At 31.8% G+C, this 24,250-nt stretch overlaps 1 protein-coding gene across 1 annotated transcript in view; it reads left to right on the forward strand.

Moving 5' to 3' along the window:
* LOC121128496 (calcineurin subunit B type 1) overlaps nt 1-23,059 on the forward strand; it is a 35,404-nt gene extending 12,345 nt beyond the window's left edge. Inside the window, exons 2-4 of the mRNA XM_040724082.2 lie at nt 3,695-4,089; nt 16,830-16,937; nt 22,155-23,059. Coding sequence (XP_040580016.1) covers nt 3,775-4,089; nt 16,830-16,937; nt 22,155-22,277 — 546 coding nt within the window. The 5' untranslated portion in view covers nt 3,695-3,774 and the 3' untranslated portion in view covers nt 22,278-23,059. The remainder of the gene's footprint in view (nt 1-3,694; nt 4,090-16,829; nt 16,938-22,154) is intronic.
* The last annotated feature ends 1,191 nt before the right edge of the window (nt 23,060-24,250 follow it).

A 24,250-nucleotide genomic window follows, 5' to 3' on the forward strand; every position in this document is an offset into this window, starting at 1 on the left:
TTTCGTATTTGAAAAAAATTATCTGCAACTTCAAGTGTGTTTGTTAGTAAACGATATTTAAACCATTTTTCAGGAGAAGTTAGGAATTTAAGACTCATAGCATTTATGAAATCTACTGGGCTTCTTTGGGACACATTCCTTCTATTTAAATAATTTTGGAAGGACAGAAGAGAAGGTTCTCAACCCACAAGGCACAATTGACATAAGAGCAAAAGATCGAAAATATGTGTTTAGAGGGAATTAGATTGATCAAGGACTTAGATGATATGACATCCCCTCGATATCAGAGGATATGATTGCTATGCTTATTTTATTTAAACATCCCCTCATTGGCAGCTTTCATTTCAATGAAAGTTCATATTTCTTCAGAATACTTTTTGGTCCATCACAAAAACTTTTTATTATAGATGAAAATCTTGACAATATTGATAATATTTATGAGAAACCATACTGTGGGTTATCTAAAAACCCCTACTTTCCCTTATCAAAATATGAAATGTTCACTGTACCATAGTTTACGAATCCAGATGCTATTGAGAGACTTCCAAAAAATCAAACAAATTGAGAATGCCTAAGCCTTCATAATCTAAATGGTTACAGATTCTATTTTTGAAGATATTTTTTTTCTTGTGAAATTCGAAAAATGTACGTTCCATATTTGATATTTTCAAGAATGTTAACATTTCAAAAGGACTCACATATTCCAGGCCCTGATGTACTCCCACATGTTCAAACTTAGAGAAGATATATCCAATCCAAGAGCCCAAAATTATGACTTTCTGAGCCATTTTGAAGTCCGGCCACTGCTTTTCAATTAAGCCGTGATAGGGACTTATCAACTTTGTTTTTTTTTTTCAGAATTTATTGCTAGTCCTGTTTTTGTGGAAAATAAACGTAACACATCCAAGGTCTTATTAAATTCAGAAAAAAATTATTTCTGGATTTTTTTTAGTTTATTTAAAAAAATTTAATACGTGAAATTTTTTCCTATAAAATGGATTTTTAGGAACAGCTGTGGATTTTGAAATTTTTTTCCAAGTTTTTTTTTTTCAAAAAAAATCCAAAAACCAAGCCCTGCAGAAGCCCCTTGTATATGAACAATAGTGAATGTCAACAGTTCATTTGCATTTATGTATAGTTATGAGTGTATGTTCACCTATGTTAAATATAACTTGTATTAATAAGAAAAGCAAAAATATGTATTAATGTATTGCATTATGTACGTATATTAAGAAGGAAAACAGTCGTAAAAAGTAGATTATAGCATTATAGCGTGCAAATTGAAATACACTATGTACTATATATAGTGAGCTAAGATAATACAATGTGTGTATGAGCCAAAGAAACTGATAAAATGGATCATATTAATTGCTGCAAATCCGTTCCTCTTTCTCTAGGGAATAGGAGGAAGATGATTGAGTGGAAAACAAAGTAACACAGAGTAGAAAGCTTTATACGATTAAAATATCTACCTACATTTGTAGAATAATAACCTATGAATATAAGAGATACCAAACTAAAATACCGTAAAAAAAGATTACTCCTTCTTTGATCAACTAAGGCAAAATATTATTTTTTGCCAGTTTTAACACTCTGAAGAAATAATTTTGATATAAGATTTAAAATTTATAGTTTTATCAATGTGTAACCCTTGCAAGGTTGGTTTAATCGATTTTTAAGGGATTTCTCGAGTAAGATGATGCGTGATTTTTAAGCCATGTATCCTAAATAAGCTTTGTTTTGATGCTGTTTTGTTTTAAATCGCCCACCAAATGTGTGAACAGGAAACAAAAATGCATTGTATATCTGACTTGCTCGATATATACACAGACCAAAAAGACATCATTGTCATTGTTGGGTTAATGTGAGAAACGTTCACAATATCCAACATGCTATGAATGTTGGCAAAGGAAAATCCAGAGCTCCAGAAATGGAGCCTTACGATAAAAACTTCCCTCATTTCTGGGTTGTGGCCTCTGTTATCTCCAAACTCGAACACTAGAGAATAATTTTTGTGGGGCACCATTCAGGGTATCACAAATGCAATCCCACACCAAAATGTAAATTACCTGAAGTCCATCTCCAAGATCTGAGCCTACTACCCTGAGAACAAAAGCATGTATCAACTTCAAGTACCATATTAAGGCTGGCATTGCTTCTAATTGAGACCATATCGAATAATATGCAGACTTGGTGATTTGCTAACAATTTTTGTAAATATATTATTTAAATGAGTTAATTAAGTTTTTTGTTTTTGAACAAAATATTTTTTTTTTGTTGACATGAAAAATTTGCTTCTGCATCCTGTACATATATTGAAAAGAGTATTTATAAACATACTATAAAAGGGTTGTCCAGCCTTGCTCGGTCAAGGAAGGAGTGTGAAATCACATTGACAATGTTCAATGTTATTTCTTCTTAGTATTTACATCCCTTCGGTACGGTCGAACATTATAATAAATTATATGTATTACTATAAAAAAAAAATTGTGTTATAAACTTTTAACTACACAATGAAAAATTTATGAAGATTAAAGGTACATCTTTTATTTTGTCATAAAATTGCCAAATCGAAATTTAGGAATAAATACACGAAAAACTTTTTGTACTAATTTTGCAAAAAAAGTAGACAATAGCATTTAATGGTATTTTAAAGAGGAACACAAACCTAACAGGATTTTTTTGTACTTGTAAAAACAAATAAGTTAAAGAATGTGGTCGAAAAAATTCATTTTTGCAAATATTGCAAAAAGTATATAAGAAAGTGTTTTGGAAATTAAAAATAGTACATCTTTATTTTAGAATCTAAAATTGTACCTACAAAATGCATCTTTTTGTAGTAGTTTTTCTTGAAAATTAATGTTTGATGAGAAAAAGAGAAGAAAATTTGAGAAATCTTCAGAAAATGACGAATATTTCAGTTAAAAATTAATATCTAATTATCAAATTTATATGTAAACAAATAACAAGCCATATTTCTAGACACTTTACTTTTTCTACGAATCCAAGTTTCCATTAGGAATACATTTTTTTTGCACCTGAAAAAAGAAGAAAAAAAAAGAAAAAAGGTGCAATTTTTATTGATTTCTTATTTTTCCAATAACTTTTTTGATTTTCAATAAATTAAGAAAAATTCGTGTTAAATAGAGTTGTTTTTTGAGACTCCAGTCAGTTTGTGATGTATAACTCAACTCCCTAGTTAGTCGCCTTGAGCTCCCCAAAACAACTTTTGGGTTTTGGATGCCCCTTAAACAACCCCCTTCCTCCCGAAAATCGGCACTCCCGTCATAACCTGACCAAGTTCAAAAGAGTCACCATACAAAATTTCACCCATCTACGTCCAACCGTTTGGGCACCCATAAAGGACACAAACAAATTCTATTTTATAAATATGTATCTGGTGTAATTCAATGAGGGTCTCTTATTAAATGAAAGGAGTAAAACTTCTAATAAATCAACTTGTTTAGTCAACGTAAATGTTGCAAAGAAATGATTAATAAATATATTTATTGTCTAATTCATCATTTGCTATTCTTTGTCCACTTCGTCTTTGTTCCCTTCCTCTGACATGGAATTAATATAGCTTGACATTTGTACTAATAATAATCAGGGAAAATAAGGAATGAGTCAAACTTGTTGTTTTTAGAAGAGCTTTGTAATAACTATGACTTTACTTGTTTGTGCTCTCTCATAGGAACAAATCTGCCATTCGTGACTCAGCTAAATAACAAAACAACACACCCCTTACTTAGTCAAAACAAAACAAAAACAATCATGTTCACACTTACAAGAAGAAGACGAGAGGTTGAGCGGCAAAAGAAGCTGGAAGAGCTTTTTAAAGAGGCGGACGGATCCAACAGTGGCCGGATATCTATTGAGGCATGTTATGAGATATTTGAAAACAATGACATCTCGGTTTTTAGTGCATTAAAAGAGGAAGTAGAGAAGTCTGCGGATGGAAATGGAGAGCTCAAGTTACCTGAATTTATGAAAGCTGCATATATGACTGAGTTGTGTCGGATTGAGTTTGTGGATCGGGTTTTTCATAAGGCGGATATTGAGGATCTAAGGCCTAAAAAGGATAAAAAGGTGAGAAATAGATACAAATTGTATATTCATTCACGATTAATTTATAATGCAATTATTAAAGGCCAAACACTTATGTCTAATACACTTTTTTACATTTATATTATATAGATGACCTTTCAATACCTTGTTTTTTTATTAAAATCTTTATCCCCTCGGGTAAAAATCAATTATCTTGGATTTGAATGGATCATTTCTTCCTCTTATGGCTTTTTACTCCTCATTTTAGAATATAAAATACATACATTATACATCTATTCTAACATTTCATTCCAAGTCATGTTAATGGCCTTAGAGAATTGCGGATTCTCATTTTTATGACACTAATCGTGGAACATTTATATATATGTACTTTTAATAAAAATGATATTATATCCACTTTTTCATACTGCATTTATATACATACCGAGTGATCCATTAAAATTTGAACACTTTGAATTTTAAAATTCAACGAGATATCATTTATTAACTAAATGAATACTATAAATAGATGCGTGTATGAGTTCCCTATATAATTAATAGAGCCGCTCTTAGCGCCAATGATGGATTCCAGACGGCGGCAGAAGGCTCACTGCGGAAGTAGTCCTCTTTCATGGTGTTCCATTTCTGGCTGACAGTGCCTTTGAGGGGCACAGTGTTTGGATAACGGACACTGCTGGCCTTCCCTTGGCCCAAAAGGTGTAGTCAGTGGGGTGACATTAGGGCTGTAAGGGGGCCAAAAGTGTCAAAAAAAGAGTTCACAAGACTAATTCAAAAGAATATTGCAACGGAAAAGATGGGCTTCTTTTATTGCTGGTGTCAAAAGTGGCCTTCCCACACTCACGCGGCTCTTTCCATCCACTTTTTTGATAGCTCTCTAGTGTGAAACCCGAGATCTCTTGCATGGGCCCTCATGGAATGAGAGGATTGATCCGGGTTGTTTTCTTTAAATCATCCGGGTACAGTATGGCCCTTTTGCCAGATTCCTTCTTTCTTTTCAACGTTTCGGACTTGCTGACGGCGTAAACGGTGGTCCTAGAGATGCCCAACTACTCGGAGTGTGCAAATAGAAATTTATCGGTCACGTTCAAGTGTCATTTTCTCGACTTGTACGTATGCTAGAGAGCTCAGTTGTAACTTATTGCTTATGCTTTAATATATCGAAATATGAATTGATTTTAATCACTCAACCTGCTTTGATTATTGAATGACTAAGTGTTCAGATTTCAATGGAACACCCAGTATTTAGAAGCAATAATTAAATTTGTATTGAAATACTCATGTAGTGAACTATTTTTCCCCATAACATTATGTATAATGAATATCATTTTTCTACCTTCGATCAAAGGAACCTTACTCTTTTTTTTCTCTCTCTCAAAACTCTGTCATTGCCTGATAAAAACTCATTTGTTAATTGTCTTTATAAATTTGTGACTATTTACTTATCTAAAATTATTCCTTTTGTTGTTGTTGAACAGCGTGTCCCAGCGAATTATGAAGGAAACTTTGGAAAGGTTTTATTGACTTATAAATTACTTTGTCCATTTTTTCCTGTAGTATCAACAGATAGAGCAATACAGTCAAACAATTCTCTTGAAAAAAAATTCTTCATCCCAAAAAGGACCACTTCGATGGAGGTCAAAATAAATTATGTGGTATCTTTCAAGAGTATTATTACCAATCGAGGGTTGCTAAAATCAAATTCAATTTTAGCCCTACTTTTGGGATGCAAGAGCATCCTTTAAGCACTCTAGAAAAAATAATTATTTAGTTCTAAGCAACTTCCTTTGGCCTTGTGGCTTCCAAGCTTCCTCTCCAGGCTTTTGTTGTCGTTGCTCAACCAATAAATCTTGTTATGGGGGAGGGGGGCGATTTTAATCTTTTGTTCTCTCCAAAATACTACCAAGATTTGTAATCACAGGTGGGCTAATATTGTATTTGCTCTTGGAGAAATTAACCCCCCCCTAACAAGATTTATTAGTTGAGCAACGACAACAAAAGCCTGAAGAGGAAGCGTTGGAAGCCACAAGGCTAAAGGAAATCAAAAGTGGTGTAGTGTACAGAAAACTTGGCTAATTTCTGACCCTGGTCAATGTAGCCTTCGTCGTCACCAGACTACAACCCCTTTGACTATGGATCTAGGGCCCCATCGAGAGAAAGGGCTGTGCCACCTCCCATGAAGATACCCTAAAGGCTACCGTGGCGAAGGAGGGGAGGATATGTCGGAGCAAGGTTAATAGAAATGCAAGGTTATACATTAACGCGTGTACGACTGATGTTCGACTTCCACCACGCTTATTAATATTGACGGCATAGTACATGAGTGGTTATGTGTTTTGTCAAAATCTTTTTTCTTGTCCAGGAGTTGGTACGATAAATCAAATTGAAAATTCTACCAATAGTTACGTCATAATCTATGAGTGGTTGCGTTTTTTTTGACAAAATCTGCCTGTCTTACCCAGCAGTCGGTACAATACATCAGATTGAAAATTATAGCAAGCCGGATTACGTGATGGTCTAAACTTGCATTTCTATTAACCTTGATGTCGGAGGAATACGTGAAAAAGTCCTAGGATTGAGGCCTTGGTGGAGACCAAGAGTGGCCACTTTGGGATTTAATTGCTTAATTTTTATTTAGTTGTATTTTGTTAGAATCTTGATACAGTGGAGCTTAGGAAAACTTGTCATGATTTGCTGGGATACACTGTACATACATTGTTCAAAAAATGTTGGACATTCATGATTTGAATTTAAAAAACAATCAAGTACAACTCATTTTCAATTTAGAAAAACGTGAGTTGTTAGAACGGGTAAAGTACTATAATTACTGCTGATTTAAATATTACTTCCACCATATGTCAATCATTAATATAGGTATGTACATTTAAATATATGATCTGAATGTTATATATGCATAAAAAGTACTTGCATGGTATTTAGTATTGTTTAATGGTTATAGCTCTATTAGCAATTAACTCATAACTGCCAAAATAATGCGAGAGTGTTCTGAAAAGTTCCCGACCTAACAAAGATACAATACCTTTTTCAGAATTTTTATTTTTCAACATAGGTAGACTCTTTGTGACTCTCCACACTTCTCCAGGTATGCTCCCATCTCTGTGACCCGTTCATAATGTACTGGATATTTTTCTCTGCGAAATAATTGCTTTCGAAACACTTCTTGTTTTTGTCTCAATTATTCAGAGTTAGATTGACTTGAGTCGTCAAATTTCAACACAACAAGCCTTTAAATATTGGATATTATTTGAATATATTTAAAGGTCAGACTTTCAAAAACACTTTTTTTTTGTCGATTTTCACAAAAACACTCACTCAAACGAAATATTACATAACAATTGTGCTTTCAAAATGGCTGAAACTTTGGTGAGTAACTTTCAACAGATGTTAAATAGATGGATACGGCTGCTTTTATTTGCAAGTAATGCCATAGTCACGTTGAGGTTGAAAACGGTTTCAGACGACCCTCGTATATTAACAAATCATTCTATTTAGAAAAATAAATTACAAATATAACTTTTCTAATGACAAAACTTTTAATGGAAACTAAGGACAAACTGAACATCAAATATTCATCGAGGAATTAGAAAAATATATAAAAAAGCTGATAGTTACCAACCTCGCGTGATACACAGAAGAAGAGTATCAAGTAACTTTGAGTATCAAGGAAAAAGTAATAATTTATTTTGAATCAATATTTTTCAAATTAAATCTTAATTTGTTAAATCATTATTTCTATAATTTTTCAAATTTGCTGAAGGAATTAAATTTGGACGCATTCTATGAGTTTGCCCCTACGTCATACTTTCTGCTTCTATCTCAATATCGGAGATTACGGCAGTAGATAGTTGAAATTCCAATATTTCAACCTCTTAATAATGAGGAAATAAGTTTGCAAAGCAATATTATTGGAGTAAGGAGAGAGATCTCAACTTTTTCAAGATATTCAGACAGTTAGCACTTTGGAGGATCATGAAAGTAAAGGAAATGTCTCATTATGTACCTAGAAAAGGCTGTGAGTTTGTCTCTTATGAACTATTCTGGGAGTGGGGGGCCTTGGAGACGATCCATGGACTGAGGGATGAGGCTGTAGGAGATTACATCTTATTAAGTAAATCACCACTACTTTTTCTTGTATCTACTATGAGCCAATACAGTATATTTACAGGATGAACGTAATAGGTCTATCATCGAGAGAAACTTCTATATCATATCCATTAACTCCTGAAACAGAAAAGGACCATAAATACCATACATAATGATAACTCCTGGTATGATATTCACGTCTACTCTTTCCATTGAGTCCTTTATGAATAATGTACATACAACATTCACTCCAACTAGCTATTGGCAAGGAATACTCTCAGGTAATGATTAGCACATGGGGATTCTTATGTCTAATGCACCTCTCATTTTAGTCAACAAATGCATGTATGTAAATACAATGTATATTTATGGTATGCAATTAAATGCAACTTTCGTCACTATGTGGAAGTTTTCTCATAAATATTTTGGCTATTTACTTAATGTACATATTCTTCTAATTTTCCTTTCCATTTTCTATACTATCACTTATTGATATACATCTTTTTTAGCTACTTAGGCAGTGCTCTGTTCTACGTATATTATATCTAATAACTTTATTAAATTACTCAAAATCACTGACGGAACAATTTATTCATTTAACAATCCAGATAATTTCATTTGACCTTTTTCAATGATTACACACACATCTGTAATTAGTTTTTTCGTATCACATCCAGTTTTCGAGAATTTTTTATTTAAATTTATTAATCTTTAAATACTTAAAATATAGTGGCTTAATAACCTTTGAATTGATTTTTATGATAAATTTTTGCTAATAATGACTAACTTCTATATAAGCTATTGATTTTTCCCATATTCTAAAGTTGGGATAAATTTATAAGAGAGGTAAGAAAAGTCAATAAATTCAAATAAAAATTTTCTTTAACAAGATTTGATACGTAAAACAGGTTACAGATTTGTAATCTGCGCCCTGAGTTCTATGGGAATTAAATTTGGAACTTAAAATATTTTTTCCCTTTTGTTCTATTTGAGGACTTCCATCCCCCATCCAAATATTTATTGAATTGATTTCTGAATTCTAACATCTCACGGTCTGCTTCATAAATAGTCCTTTGAAAACTGCTACACTTCATATATAGGCTACTTTTTCTGCCCTAAATGCCAGGGCATTTTGGATTCGTATAAACTTTTTTATTATTATTAATTATTGCTATAGTATTGGCTTTTTCTGTAAAGCCCTATTTTATATATTAAAATAAAATACTTGTTTGACATTAGCTGATTTTTATACTTTGTTAAAAGATATGTCCAATATTTTAATTCAAAGCAAAAGAACATTAAGCTAAACAAATACTATACAAATTATATTTTATTTATACATATAATGCAAAGTTTTGAAAAAACCAAAAAAACTTGAATAATTCACTTGAATAATTTAAAGACAGACCCAAGATGGGCTCAGTTGTTATTGCATAGTATAATATATATGTACCTATTTGAACAAAAAAGTTAAAAATGTAAGGAGTTTTGTAGAAATAACCTTCAAAAATGTTCATGTACTTGAAAAATTAAACAAAAAACTATGTTAGCAATGTTTATACACAATATAAATAAATATAACATGTAGCTAAGGAAGTTTATCTTTTACAATCAATGCTAATTATACGTGGAATTCATTAAGACTTAAGAGGAAAATTTCTCAAGATAAGGAGATTTTTTTTATTTTTGCAAATCAGTAGTAAATCATTTAATTAATTGATATAATGAGAAACGGAATAATCTAACTACAAATGTACAATGTTCATAATATAATTTATTCTTCAGGTATTGACATATTTCTTAATAGCATTATATGTACGTACATATATGTACATAAGTATTATTTGTAAAGTAGTTAAGCTCTGTTAGGAAAGGTTATTTGAGGAGTATTTTCCATTTTATTTGTCTCTGTGGGATTTTTACAATTTGCCAACGAATAATCGAGATAATGTTTATGCTCCCAAAATATAGAAAGAACCCAATAAATCAAGCAAATGATTTAATAAACCACATTCCCAATACTTTTATACTTTATTTTATAAATAGCATTATGAAATCCGTTATAGACCCATAGAGACAAGAAGGACCAAAGTTTATGCATTACCAACAAGACTGAATTCTGGCCTGCCTCCATATTGTGCTCCATCATTTCTGAACTCTGACCCGTGAATTTGTAGTTTAGGACGTCCTAGTGAAAAATATCTGCCCCACCTCTAATTCAAAATTAGAGTTGCTCCAAGCTGCCATCATGACACCGTTGTACGCCATGTACACGTTCTTCATATTCAAGATCTGTTCGCCTGTGGGCCGAGGCTCTTATTGATTGTGAAGGAGGACATATTGAATAAAAAAATAAAGCAAAATATGTTATTTAAACATTTTTTGGAAGTTGTCTTTTCTTGATTAAATAAAATTCACATTTTTCGTAATTAAATCATACTACTGCAAATTTTGAGTCGTTACTCTGCATATATTTGGAGAAAGAATATATTTGTTTTCTGTATAAAGAAATACCAAATAGTTATATCGGGTTCGGAAGCAAAACGTGGACTGTTCATAAATGTTAATTATTGAACTTAAGTAGAGAGGTTTCTTGATTTTTTCTTGGGTATTCCGAATTTCCTGTCTTTTCTGCATGAATAAACAATATTAAACATTTCTCAAATATTTCATCATGAGTGAGCAAGGAGCAAAAAGGCAGAGGATATCAGACCTTGTGGGTGCCAAAATTGAGGTGTCAGAGATTATGGACATTGTGAAGTTTTCCAGGAGCTTCATGCTCAAGGTGGCCAAGATGAAAAAGGATAGAAAAGACCTTTCAAGCAAAGACGTAAGTGGGGGACATAACTTGAAAAGGGATTCTGAGTTTCTGTGGAACTGAAGAAGAAGATCAAGGAGGACCCCACAAAATCCATGAATCGCCTCCCTAACGAGTTTGACGCGGACGAGGGGACAATCAGGAGGGCTTTGAAGGAGGACTTGGGGTTGTCCTCTTACACAAGGACCCAACAACACCTGTTGACGGACACTCTAAAGGAAATGAGACTGCAGAGGTGCAAGAAAGTCTGTGTGTGGATCAAGACAAATGGATCCACAGGTAAAATTTTCTCTGACGAGTAGATTTTCACCGTGGACCAGGTCTACAACCGTCGAAACGACTGTTTGCTTGGGGGATCGCCAGAGGAGGTCAAAGGGGCGTTTTGTACAAAACATTCAGCCCAAACAGTGGTCCTGAGAGTCGTCGCGTTCGACAGCAAGCAGATGCCTTCCTTTTTCTTTAAGGCTGGGGTGAAAATAGGCCAGGAGGCCTACTACAAGGTGCTGAGGTTCACCATGCTGACATGTCTCAAAGCCACCTACCCAGAGGGCAACTATGGGTGAACCCAATTTGGCGTACCCTAACACACATCAGCGAAATACCAGAAGTTCTGCGACTACAAAATGGCTGATTTTTGGACCAAGGACATGTGGCCATCATCTTTGCTGGATTTGAGCCCGTCGGACTTTGCTGTGTGGGCACTTTAGGGTGGGAGACTTACTCCTTGAAGGCCGCCATTGTGAAGGAGTAGAACAACTTGTCCGATAAGTTCATCATCAACTCCTGTAAGGCTTTCCACCGCTATGTGTAAGCTGTGATTGCTTGAGGGCGGCCATATTGAGTGAACACGTTTACAAAGATCGTGTTTCAAAGTTTTGTTAAAAAAATTTTCAAAATTATTTATCAAATAATAAATATTTTGACATTTTTCTAAAATTAGTCATTCAGTCCACGTTTTGCTTCCGAACCCTGTACAAGGCGAATACATTCGTCATCAATAAATGCAAAAAGATTATTATGCACCCAAGTAATGTGAAAAATGATGTATGATGTTCGTGATGATAATGTCCTTCCGTACTGGGTAAAGAAGCATGAAACTTAAATATCGATCAAAATGTGTCCTCAGTCTGTTCTATAGATAAATAAATAGCATTTGGTTCGACGTCAACCTATGTTTTGGATAAATACATCAATTTTGAACAACTAACTACAAAATCTATTAATATCCTGCATTTATTAATAACGTATACCAACAAATGCCCAGTTAAATTGTATGTAATTGATTAAAAATGAAGTGTTCGAAATTCAAGTTTTACTAGAACTATAATTAAGCATTCATCAGGGGTATCCACATGGGGAGGGCTGTAGCCTCACCCCCCAAATTAAGAATTTTTTAATTCTTACTACAAAATTTAATTTTTCAATTTTTTTTTCAAAAAAATTGAAAAACCCCTCCCCCGAAAAAAAGAATTAAAATATATCAACCTGCGGAACCCCTCTGACTCATTTATTTCTTAAATCTCTGAAAATTCAGAATGGGTTTGAACATGATTTAAAAAGAAACAACTATTAATATATTTATTACTGCCATTATTTCCTATATAAAAAGTTATATCCATCATAAAACTTCTTTATTTCTAATTTATCTCTTATTATTTTATATCTATTTCTCATATTTATAATACGTAAGAACATAAATTCAACATTGTATGAGCAACTAACCTACATACAAAAAAGTCGATTAATTATCTAAGAAAAATAACTTCAAATTTATTTGACAAAGAATTAGTCAGCATATTTAATTAACCATACCTTAAAACGACGTTTTCAAACTTTTTAATTTATATAGGGTACCTTTTAAAAGTGCATAAAATCTCTAGGCACCTCGTTTTAACATATGATTAAATATTTTCATTAGATAGCCTATATGTGAATATCCTATTTATAATAATTTGTAATTGACGTTGTAAGTCCTCTTTTTAGACTGATTAGTATCTACTCTAGCGACCTTTGCTGCTAACTCAGAGCTGGTGGACAAAGGCTCATATGAAGTAGGCTGAGGCTCTATTTGACAGTCAATCATGTTCAGTTCTTGGGGAGGGGGCTTTCTTTTAAGATAACCATCCATGATAATTTTGCTTGTTCCTTGATTTTTTTTTTTTGTGAAATCAAATATATTTTTGTGGTAAAGGTTCAAGTAATATGCTAAGCAATGCAGTCATACTTACCCCGCTGGGATATTGTCATGACACTTTATTGATAATGGCTACTTGAAACAGTATCCATTAATTCTAACTTTTATCCTTTCATATTTAAAAAGAATGTATTTAGTTATTCAAATATATTTAAATATAAAATGTAAGATTTTTTAATTGAGTTTTTAAAATTAGATGTCAAAATACTTATTTATTGTAATACTATCATTTGCACTAGTTAATTTGCACTTGCAAACCTAATCAGTGTAACTCCGTCTGGATAAGAAAGGGGGGGAGTTACTGATGGATTTCATTACTACGAGTAAAAGGGGGGATTGCAATGCTTTCCCAACATTTCAAATACAATTCTTTTTTGAACGGTTCATTGATTTTACAATACTTTGATTTATTACATTTTCTCTACAAATATTCCGTATTGCACAAAGTTGCACAAGGAACTCCTTATCTCTACAAATCTGAAATAAATCTATTTTTTTTCTTCATTTCTTCATTAAAGCATTTGATTATAAACATTATTTAGAGGAGTGGTAATATGTTTTATAAACACCTAACTTTTCATGTGATTAAAGAGGGTTTGATTCTTTACAATTAAACATACATAAAAATAATAATAATTGAGTCAATTAATATTTTTGTAATTGCGTTAACGAAATACTGTAAAAGATATAATTATGCAGTAGAAACCATTATGTACATTGTTGAAAACTACTTGGGGTTGTCTCATTAAATCATTTGCTCAATGAGAAATAACATATGATCCATGACCACATACCAGTTGGGACTGTCTACACTTTTTGGAATTTGTTTGACTTGGTCATCACCTGTTTTGATAATTTTTATAAGGGTGTTTATCCCAATATAAGAACACTTTCTCTTAAAATTTAGACTTATGCGAGCACGAGGGCTCGCTTTGGAGGTTTGAACCTCATTGGGACATAACTCTGCTCAGACATTTTTGAAATCAGTTGAGTTGGAGCAGAGTTATGTCCCACTGAAGTTCGAGTATCCTTCGTAGAGGGCCAAATTTTGAAGGACTCCAACACGGGTCTTTGTGCTCACTTAAGTTTAATATTTCAGATATAGAGATGTTGATATAGGTTATTTAAAAAATTATTAAAATCGGTGAGGATGTTGAGAGTGTGTGTACTTGACATGAAGTTTCTCTATTGCATCTCTTTGACCTTTATCCAAAAAGGTAAGTAAAAAGCTCAAAATTATAAGGTAGTAAGTCAATACGTCATTTTTTCAAATGTTGGACTATTACTTTTTTTTTGGATAGTAGAGATTTATTTACAATTTTTATAATAAATCAATATTCAATATCCAACTGAAATTGTAAGGAAGACTAGGCAAACTACCAATTGATTTTGAGCTTTTTAATCCGTCTAAGTTCGGAAGAATAGTCCCATAATGACAACGTCACTTCGAATCTTCGAATCAATAGTAACTAGACAAATCGACAGCTAACAAAAAAAATATATATAAAGAATAAGGATCCAAAGCTGGGTAAAGCACGACTAAAATTACAATGATTTTTATAAAATCAAGTAAAAACAGCTCCAAATCAATTTGTGATATCTTACATATTATTAAAATAATCCATATGTGTGGGATGCATGTCCCCCTCAGACAAACAATGATAAAAACGCATTTATTTCAAAAACGGAGACAAATACAGACTTTCAACATAAACTATATGTTGTTCAAAAAGTTTTAAGTTACGTACGTAAAGAAATGATTAATTCTTATCAGACCAGATTCCTAGGCTCTAGAGGACAAGTTTGATTTTCTTAAATAAGTTGAGTTTTTTAAAAAAATAAAACAAGATCAATTCCCCCAGTCTCCTCAAAGTTTTTTTTTAAGGTATGGGATGTCGATTTGAAAATGCACAATAAAAATAAAAATCCAAAAAACGAATTATTGTAACAACAGAAAAAGGGAGAACGTATATTAAATACGAATTAAAACAGGGAATTAGCAGGAGAATGAGCAAGTTAATCTTAGTATGTATCAAAAATTTGAAAAAAAATGCTTTATATTTACCAAAATCAGTATTTTCAAATGGTCAAAAGGGGTGCGTGCAGATTTGATTAAATTTACATCAAATGGACAGAAATATAATAAGATTGTATATAGAAATATTATATATAGTATTTAATAAAAATTTACCTATTATATATATATAATCTAAAGTAAATCGTTGTAGTTTAGAATTTGAACATAAATAAGTTTAACATAAATAAAATCTTTTTATTTTTTCATCGGCAATCTATAAGATCTATTTTTTTTATTGATTATGTCATCCTTTACAAGGAATAACAGCCTCGACACGCCAGAGAACAGATTGGCTGCTTTTGACGATGAAGGTCGTGTCCTTGGTGTACCACGCTGGCATAATGGTAGCTCGTAGTGAGTTTAAATTTTGAAATGAGAGGTACGTCAGACATTAATCTCCAAGACGCTCTAACCTGAAGAGTCCAGGTGATTGAGGTCAGGGCCAGAGGAGGGCCACAAGGAAGTAGGCCTGAAGTCAGCCATATCGTCACTGTAGAATTTAGGGTTCTTCTTGGTTGTATGAGGATATAATGAGCTTCTTGATGTTGTAGGGAGTCTGGATGGTGATGTCAAAGGTCTCTGTAGCCGTCTTGGTACTAACACCGGTGCGGAGGATATGGCACACGTTGCCTTTTTTTTTTGTTTCTCCGACATTTTTTACACTTAGAGACGTGCGATAAAAACAATACTTTTTTTTTGTTTAAGCGGTCGTTTGGCTGCTTAATGAACCTTTGTAATTAAATGCTACTCCAAGTTTTGTGTTCCTATTCTCCATATAAGTTGTTTTGAGAACAATTGGACTCTCAATTATATCTTGAACAATCTTTCCACCAAAAAGATAACAATTCTAATAATTAGTCGGTAGGTAAACAATTATTCCTAAACTGCAGAACTATTCTTTGGCAGTAGAAGGGACCCGTTCGTAGCATAACAAAGGATACCTTAAGATCAACCAATCCACATTCGGATCCCTACTAAGATACAAGAAAAATTGGGCTAATAAGAAAATACATAGTGGACTCCCATGTTAAAGGGAAATCGTCTTTGGGGGAGTTACTTTTGTAGTGCTTGACAGACACACAATCTTTATAAAAAATACCTTTTGCAAAATACAATACCAAAGCATTACTTAGTTTTATATTATATGTAAGTTATGTTAATAAGTATTTTGACAGGGGGAATAATCTTTTTATTTACGCATAGCTTTGTACAATATTTTTATATGTTTGTATGTATTTAATAAGTCCTTCTTCAAGTGTAGTCTTTTTTTACTCAAACAAGAGTTTTTTCTATTACCTTTTTTGGGGTAATAATATGTGTACAATTTGCTAAAGGTACATACACATAACTACAATAGAAATATATTTGAACAAGACTATCATTATTTTTCCCTACTTTTTTCCACAACAAGAGTAAGGATTAGCTTTTGAATAATTGATTTAATCCCAAGGTTTCGTCAATATCATGTTTTTCTTTCAAACCTCAAATTGTTTTTTTGTGCGTTGTATGTAAATATTTATTATTATGACTTTTATATTCATGAGGTCCTTTATTATTTGTTAATCATATAGGAGAGCAAGGGATCGTCTTCAAATGAGAAAATGGACAAAGTAGAGTATGCCTTTCGTAAGTATGATCGGAACAAGGATGGATTTTTATGTCGAGAGGAGTTTGATGAGGTTAGTAGATAAATTAATATTAACTATGTAGTATCTTGAACTACCTTAGGGCCCTTCTAACTGAATTATATGACCTCAGAAGAGGTACAATTTATAACCTACAGGTTTTATAATAGTGTAATAATTGGTTTCCCTTTGATTGTGACCTTAAATACATATATTTTCTTTCTTTTCAATGGAAGTGTGCAATTTATTTTCGACTCAACAACTAATGTATTTACAACTCCAGGGTATTCGTGTTGTTTATTGCAAACACGAAGGGGGCTTAACTCCCCCCCCCCCTACCATATTTTAATGACATTTTGTTTGCTTGATTTTATTTTGTTTTATAATAGGTATACATATATGAAACCTACAAAAATTTGTAAGTCCCTTTGGGATTGAAGCTAAGAACAAATACCAACTTTTGATTTGTTTGTTCAAAACTCATGAGGATTTCATTAGAAAAAATAATGATATACGTAGTAAAGTTTAACTTCTTATGCGAGTTGTGTTATTATGTGTAACATGTCTTAACTAAAAACCTAAAGACTATTGTAATTAATGCTAGTCAATTCAACTTATAATAGAGAGTAGCTCCACAAAAAAAATATATATGATTTTGTGATACTTTGAAACTATTTAAAACATTTTTATTTTATTTATATATTTTAAAAATTATATTTCATCAAGAGTATTAGATATTAACAAATAAGACGTTTGAGATCAATAGTCAATATATGTATTAGAAAGACCATTTTTTAATTTATTATATAGATAGATTATTGTAAATGGTTTAGATACCAATATATTGTGATACTCAGAAAGTATTTCAAAGCATGAAATAAGCAGTCTTAAATGGTGTATATCCTGTAAAAGTAGACTATATTGCTTATGAGAGTACCAGGAAGAGATATTAAATTACTAATAAAAAAACAAAAAAATTAAATATCGTAAACTCAATAGCTTTGCCGAACAAAAATTGAATAATTTCGTATCCTCATTTTTTTTTAGTAAATAACAACAAGGAACTGTCGAGGTTACTAATATTTTTTAAATTGGATTATTCAAATAAAAAATTCCATATTTCTGGATCGTATGGAATATATTTTGAAAGACCTGTATTCGAATATCCTTTATTTGATGAACACCTCTATCACCAATGATTGAAGGTTACTTATATGGTAGAATAAAGTTGTAACCCAAAGAGGAGACAGATCTCTTTTCATTTTTAGACTTAAATAAATATAGTCTGGGATCCTGCCACGGAAGATTTCACTCCATAAGGTACAGAAGGTTTCCCCCTCTATAATTACTTATCTCACCCAGAACATGGAATTCTTCTTGTCAGTCTGACCCCACCCTGGGTCTGGTCTCCAGACCCCTCTGAAAATAGCCTCTGAGTGGATTTTTTGAACCATAAGATACATGTACAACATCTGTATCAATTTATAGCCCTATGTCTGGACATCATGGAAAACCAATACTGGCAAAAAAAACAATCACTTTTCTGACTGAATTTTTTTGCTATGAAAAAAATATAAATTTTACTGTTCTGACCTCAAGATTCCGACCGGAATTTTTTTGTCAGTCTTACTTTTTTATGATTTCCTGCCAGATAATTCCTTTATATATAGAGGAACTGCCCATAATGATGGTATCAGAATTGGTTGATAATTTGGTATCGGTACATTCCTATTTGAAACATGAATCCATCATTAATTAGCATCTTTCAAATATATTTGTTAACTTTTTCGCTTGTAATTAATAGATCCAATCAGATATTTTCCTCTATCTTACACTAATAAGATGAATTTTGTTGGAGAGCCTTATCGGACATTTAGAAAGGGTCGGCCTGAGATATTTTGGGGTCTTATCCAAATTGAATTACGCGTGGCTTAAATCTCAGTCTTGTTAGGGATAAGCATATTTGAAAATATAATTTAAAAAATTGTAGTCCCATTTTTTTTAAACGACCTTGTTTTAGAAGATAAAATATTCTTCAGCAGGCTTTTTTGAAAACATTTATTTTAGTATCAACTTTTAATTAAATCTCTATAGACTGTATTACTTTGTCTGGAAATATAATTCTAAATTATGAAATATTTTTACATTGACATATCTATATTATGTTTTAGTCACCATCTGAGGACTTATCTACCTCATTTAATAGAATTTTCTTTTGTGGTCGTATATAATATTATGTCAGTCCCAAATATACTTATATTTAATTTGTCTATGGATAAATATGAATGAGAAACTTATTTGAGGTTCTGTAAGGAGGAATATAGGTACATATATACGTGAATATATACTATCAATCACGTCTTTTTCATACATCATTAATAATGAGAAAGACTTATATTCTCCATTGTTGGCAAAAAGGAAAAAAAAATCCTTTCATGAAAAATGTCTTTCCCCTGTCAAAAGCAATTCCTGAAAAAAACCCAACCTAAAGAATGTTTTTGATAGATTCTCCAACGAGGGTAAATATGTTCATCATTTAGGAGTTATAGTATATACATTTATTCAGCACAAGGAAAACTTCCCTTGGTAAAATTCCTCCTGGAAGATTGCTCTGGAGGAAAATTGCCCTTATTTTGTTCAAACTTCATGATGAATAAAACACATTAAAAATTCGCTATATATTATTTATGACAAATATCTAAACAAATTTATTTGTTCCATGCCCTCAGTGAGTACCTGCATGTGTGAGAAATATTATTGCAATACAATTTCCTTGCAATTTTTTAAATTCAATCCAATCCTCTAAGAAATTGTTCGAGAGTATTGGTAAGAAGGGAGAGAAATAAACACCTTAGACCCAAATAAATAAGGTTGAATAACTTCAACCCTTGGAAAGGCCCTGGGGTAGTGTGGCATACCTAAAAACCACCACCAATACCCTCCACTACCAAAAAGTAGTTCCAAGCCCTCGTGTTGCGTGGGATACTTAGGGGTACCCCTGGATCCTTAAAAACCACTGACAATTCATTCAAGATATACAATATGCTCCTTTAATACAAAAAAAAAAAAAAAAAAAGAAAGTACTTTATGGCTTTGTGTTGCACAAGAGTACTGGAGTGTACCGTTGAATTAAAAAAACAACCGCCAATACAACATCAAAGGAAACCCTCTAATACTAAAAAATAGTTAAGCCCACGGTTTGCAAATTGAAAACTGCATCTTTTCTATATTTTTACGCCATTGAAATATTTTTCTTATGGATGCAACGTTACATGAAAATAAAAATATGCGTACATATTTCAATAGTCATATCAATAATTGTATTTTCTTTAATTTTGTAATGAGTAAACTCAAGTATGAATTACTTTTTTTTGCTTTTTGGAAAGGTTAGAACTTATGTGACTGATTTCTGTTGGAAATAAATTATCTAATCCTGTGAGTAAATGAATAATTAATTTAAATTAATTTATAATGCGTTATTATTCATATGAAGTTTGAACAAAATACGGGCAATTTTCTCCTAGGCAATCTTCCGTGGGCAATTTTCTCCCGAGCAATCTTCGCAGGCAATTTTCTCTAGGGCAGTTTTCCGCACACGATATAAGGTTTAGGTAGGTTTTAGTAGACAAAATATCTGGAAGGACTCCACAAAAAATATCTCTGATTTCAATAGAATCCCTAAATACAAGTACAAGATCATACTTTGTAGTGAAAAGGGACAGTGATCTGTATTGTTTCTCTCAACCTTTCCACCAAAAAAAGAAAGTAAAAAGGTCCAAAATGAACAAATAGGGATACATTTAGATCATTTTATCAGCTGTTGTACTGTTCTTTATTTCACAGGAGGGATGACTTCATTGCTTAATGATAAATAATTTGGGTTAAATAGATCATCACACAGAATACTTAAAAGAGTAGGGGCCTACGTATGGGGTGGGCTGGAGGGGTTATAGCCCTCCCCCTCCAAATGAAGGATAATTTGGTTTTTGCTAGATTTTTTTTGTTCAGGATGAAAAATTTTACGAGAGAATAGGGGTAAAAATTTTTTTTAAAGATTTATTTTCTTAAAAAGAGGTCATTCGGCCAAATTATGCAGCAGAGCAAAAAATTTAATATTTAATTAATTTTTTGCGAATAGCTATAGATTTTTGAATTTTTTTTACAAAAATTTAATATTTGTTATTTAATTTTTGAAATTGCTTTCCAATAAATTTAATATATCAATTTTTTTTTCAAATTGAATAACTATAGATTTTGAATTTTTTTCCAAAAAAACTAATTTAAAAAAAAATAAATAAATAACATATGAAATTTAAATTTTGAAATTTATTACCAATTAATTTAATTTCTTGAGAACAGTTATAAATTTTTTCAATTTTTTTGTGAATACCTATTTACTTTTGAAATTTTTTTCAGAATTTTTTAATTTTTGGATCTTGTTGACATCCCCTGAAGAGGCACAAGTTGACCAATCGACGACTTAAATTATTATGTTAATGGAGATTTAAAGCTTAGTTCGAGTAAAAAAAAATATAAACCGACTCAATCCGAAGTTTATTCCTTTTATAGAACCTGATATTGCCCGGCACATCTACTAGATCTTGGTTAAAATCGACATTTTCATTACAAAAACTTTCATTTAGAATAAGTAGAGAGGACAATCAGATCGGGCCCTGTACAGGTTCTGAATAGGAAAATATATTATCCACAATATATGTGCTAATAAACCTTAAAATACACTCTCAATCTTGAAGCTATCTTTTTAATGAAATTATATCGTGATTACACCCTAAAAGTAAATTCCAAAATTAGCAAATTCTAATTCCAAATTGGAATTTTATTAACCTCAACTAATTAAAGCTTCCTCGTTTACTTCTACTATTGTAAACACGTCAAAAAAATACAACAAAATGTATAAGATAATAACTAGCAAAACCACAACTCTTAACCCTGAGTATAAGCCACCTTTGTAAACCTTAAATCTCGAAGGAACCGAAACAGACTGTAGCTACTTGTTTAAAAAAAAGGTAAATTTTGAAAAGAAATTTCACTGCGCCCTCTATGTGAGTAACATACACCTATATATAGTATGTATTAGATAATAATACCATTCAGGGAGTTGTATTATTTTGCTACAAGACGGTGCAACTCTCTGTAGCTTTTTTTACAAATTAATTATGGTAAACAACGCTTAAGCCCCGTTGAATATATTAATAACTATGACGGATTTGATCACATGACTATATTAATTAATTATTTAATTTCTTTCAGATGATGAAAACCGTCGAAAAGGAGCAAGCAGATCGAATTTTCAAGTCATGTGATACGGAAGGAAATGGAAAAATAAGTTTAGAGGAATTTAGAAGCGTTCTATCAAAGCTGGATGCAGAATAAATTGTGTATTTTACACTTATACATACATATATATCGAATGTCAATTTCAATTACTTATATTATTAATTATCTTAGTATATGTGCATATTCATTTATAATGAAGGAATCAAAACCTAACCCCAAATATTACTTATCTCTTGTCCTACAACTAAAATAAACCTCATATTGTGATTAATACGTGACATTGTCAACAAATTTTTTATAGTTAATACTATTATTAATAATTTCCGTTTTGTTTCTTCTCATCTACTCTTTGCACAATCCTAACAATTACTTGCACTTCCTAAGCACACAACCTCTTATCCACATCACTTCTAACATATCTCCTATAATTATCTACGTGTCAATGAGGACATGTTTTATTAAAAATTTGTATGTAGTGAATCCGGATGTCTCTACTGTCAACAGAATGCAAATGTAAAACACCTTTCTTTAATGCATGGAACTCAAACTTTATTCGAAATATGCATCCGTTGATCCATCATAAGTTAACCATCTCCAGGACTTTTTTTTTCTTAAAAGCTACTGAACAAAAATCTTTAATTTTTCTTCTTCTCATTTTCTTCCACTTTTTGAGAGCTTGGATGTTATTATTATTCATTGGCAATAAACCCAAGTTAGCATGCTAAGACAAACTGACTTCACGTCTTATACCCTTTGATGTTTTAATTTATCATTTATTTGAATCATCACAGGTCCTTCAACAAAACTATGACAGTTCTATTTCTCTGCTTTTTCTCTATACATATATCAATAAATAAACCGTCCCTTTTATTAATAAATCGTTCATAGCTCAAGATGTTTTATTATACATAGACAATAACTATGAGGCCTTCCAGTCTCGTTTAAGGTTTTTAATGAATGAGTTAGTTATTTTCTGGATATATTCAACTCTTTCAGGTCATTTGTTATAGTATATTTAACCAAAAATGTATCAAAAATGGTGGATTGATTCGCGAGTATAATTTGTTTCAAAGCAATGGCCAAGAAGCCAAATCCTTTATTTATTTTTTACATCCATAATGAAGGGTTAAAAGAAACATACAAATACCAATGTGTCTAGGGATGGTGAAAAAACATATAAATTTACAGGCAAATAGGCCGTTATTGCTGCGCATTGTAATATGTATGTATCTACTCAGCCATTGGCAACAATGAAATTAATCATATAATAATTTATTTCAATTAATAAACCCTTAGAAATGCTGCCGTTTCACGGATCTACTCCTAAGGGTACTGACAATTGTGTTTCTTTATGAGTGGAACATATATTTGTAAAGATATCATCTTTTATTTGAAGTTTTTATAAGAAAGAATAACTGATCTTTAATAAATGTTAAGTTATTAATGAAATTGATATACACTAAAGATATGAAATGAATACTTAAATTGCTGCCTCTACTAATAACACAAAAACGACAATAAATATTATTTGAGGATGTTAGAGTCTTGAAATAATAACTGATCCGGGAGGGAATATGTTATTATTTTGTTCTTTTATCTTCAAGTCACTTTTCTTACAATTCATGTAAGCCCATCACACGTTACTATAATGTGATACAAAATTGTAAAATGAACGTGGTTATCCTGATAATTTGAAGAATCTTTGGGAGGGGATCAGCTTAGCTTTCATTGCGTTTGATTAAATTAGCTGCAAGGATATGCGAGGGAAGGAAATAAACCGAAATCCTATTCCAAAAATATTCAGGAACTATATGCTGTAATTACTCTGATATCGATCTCCAATTCTACTCCAAGCCAAAAAAGAACTACTTTCACTTATAACTCCTGAGCGATCCCTCATTGCACCTCTTTGTCTTTCATGAGCACAAGAATTAAATAATGATGCAAACATCTGCGGGAAATAAAATAGCCTGTTTAGATTGCAAACTTGAAAAAGCTGTTTCCTTATTTTATACATCTCCAATATAATGTATATATTGTAACTTTCTAATAGCAAAGTAAATAAATTA

This window comes from Lepeophtheirus salmonis, chromosome 13 (assembly GCF_016086655.4).
Source record: "Lepeophtheirus salmonis chromosome 13, UVic_Lsal_1.4, whole genome shotgun sequence".
Taxonomy (NCBI): domain Eukaryota; kingdom Metazoa; phylum Arthropoda; class Copepoda; order Siphonostomatoida; family Caligidae; genus Lepeophtheirus; species Lepeophtheirus salmonis.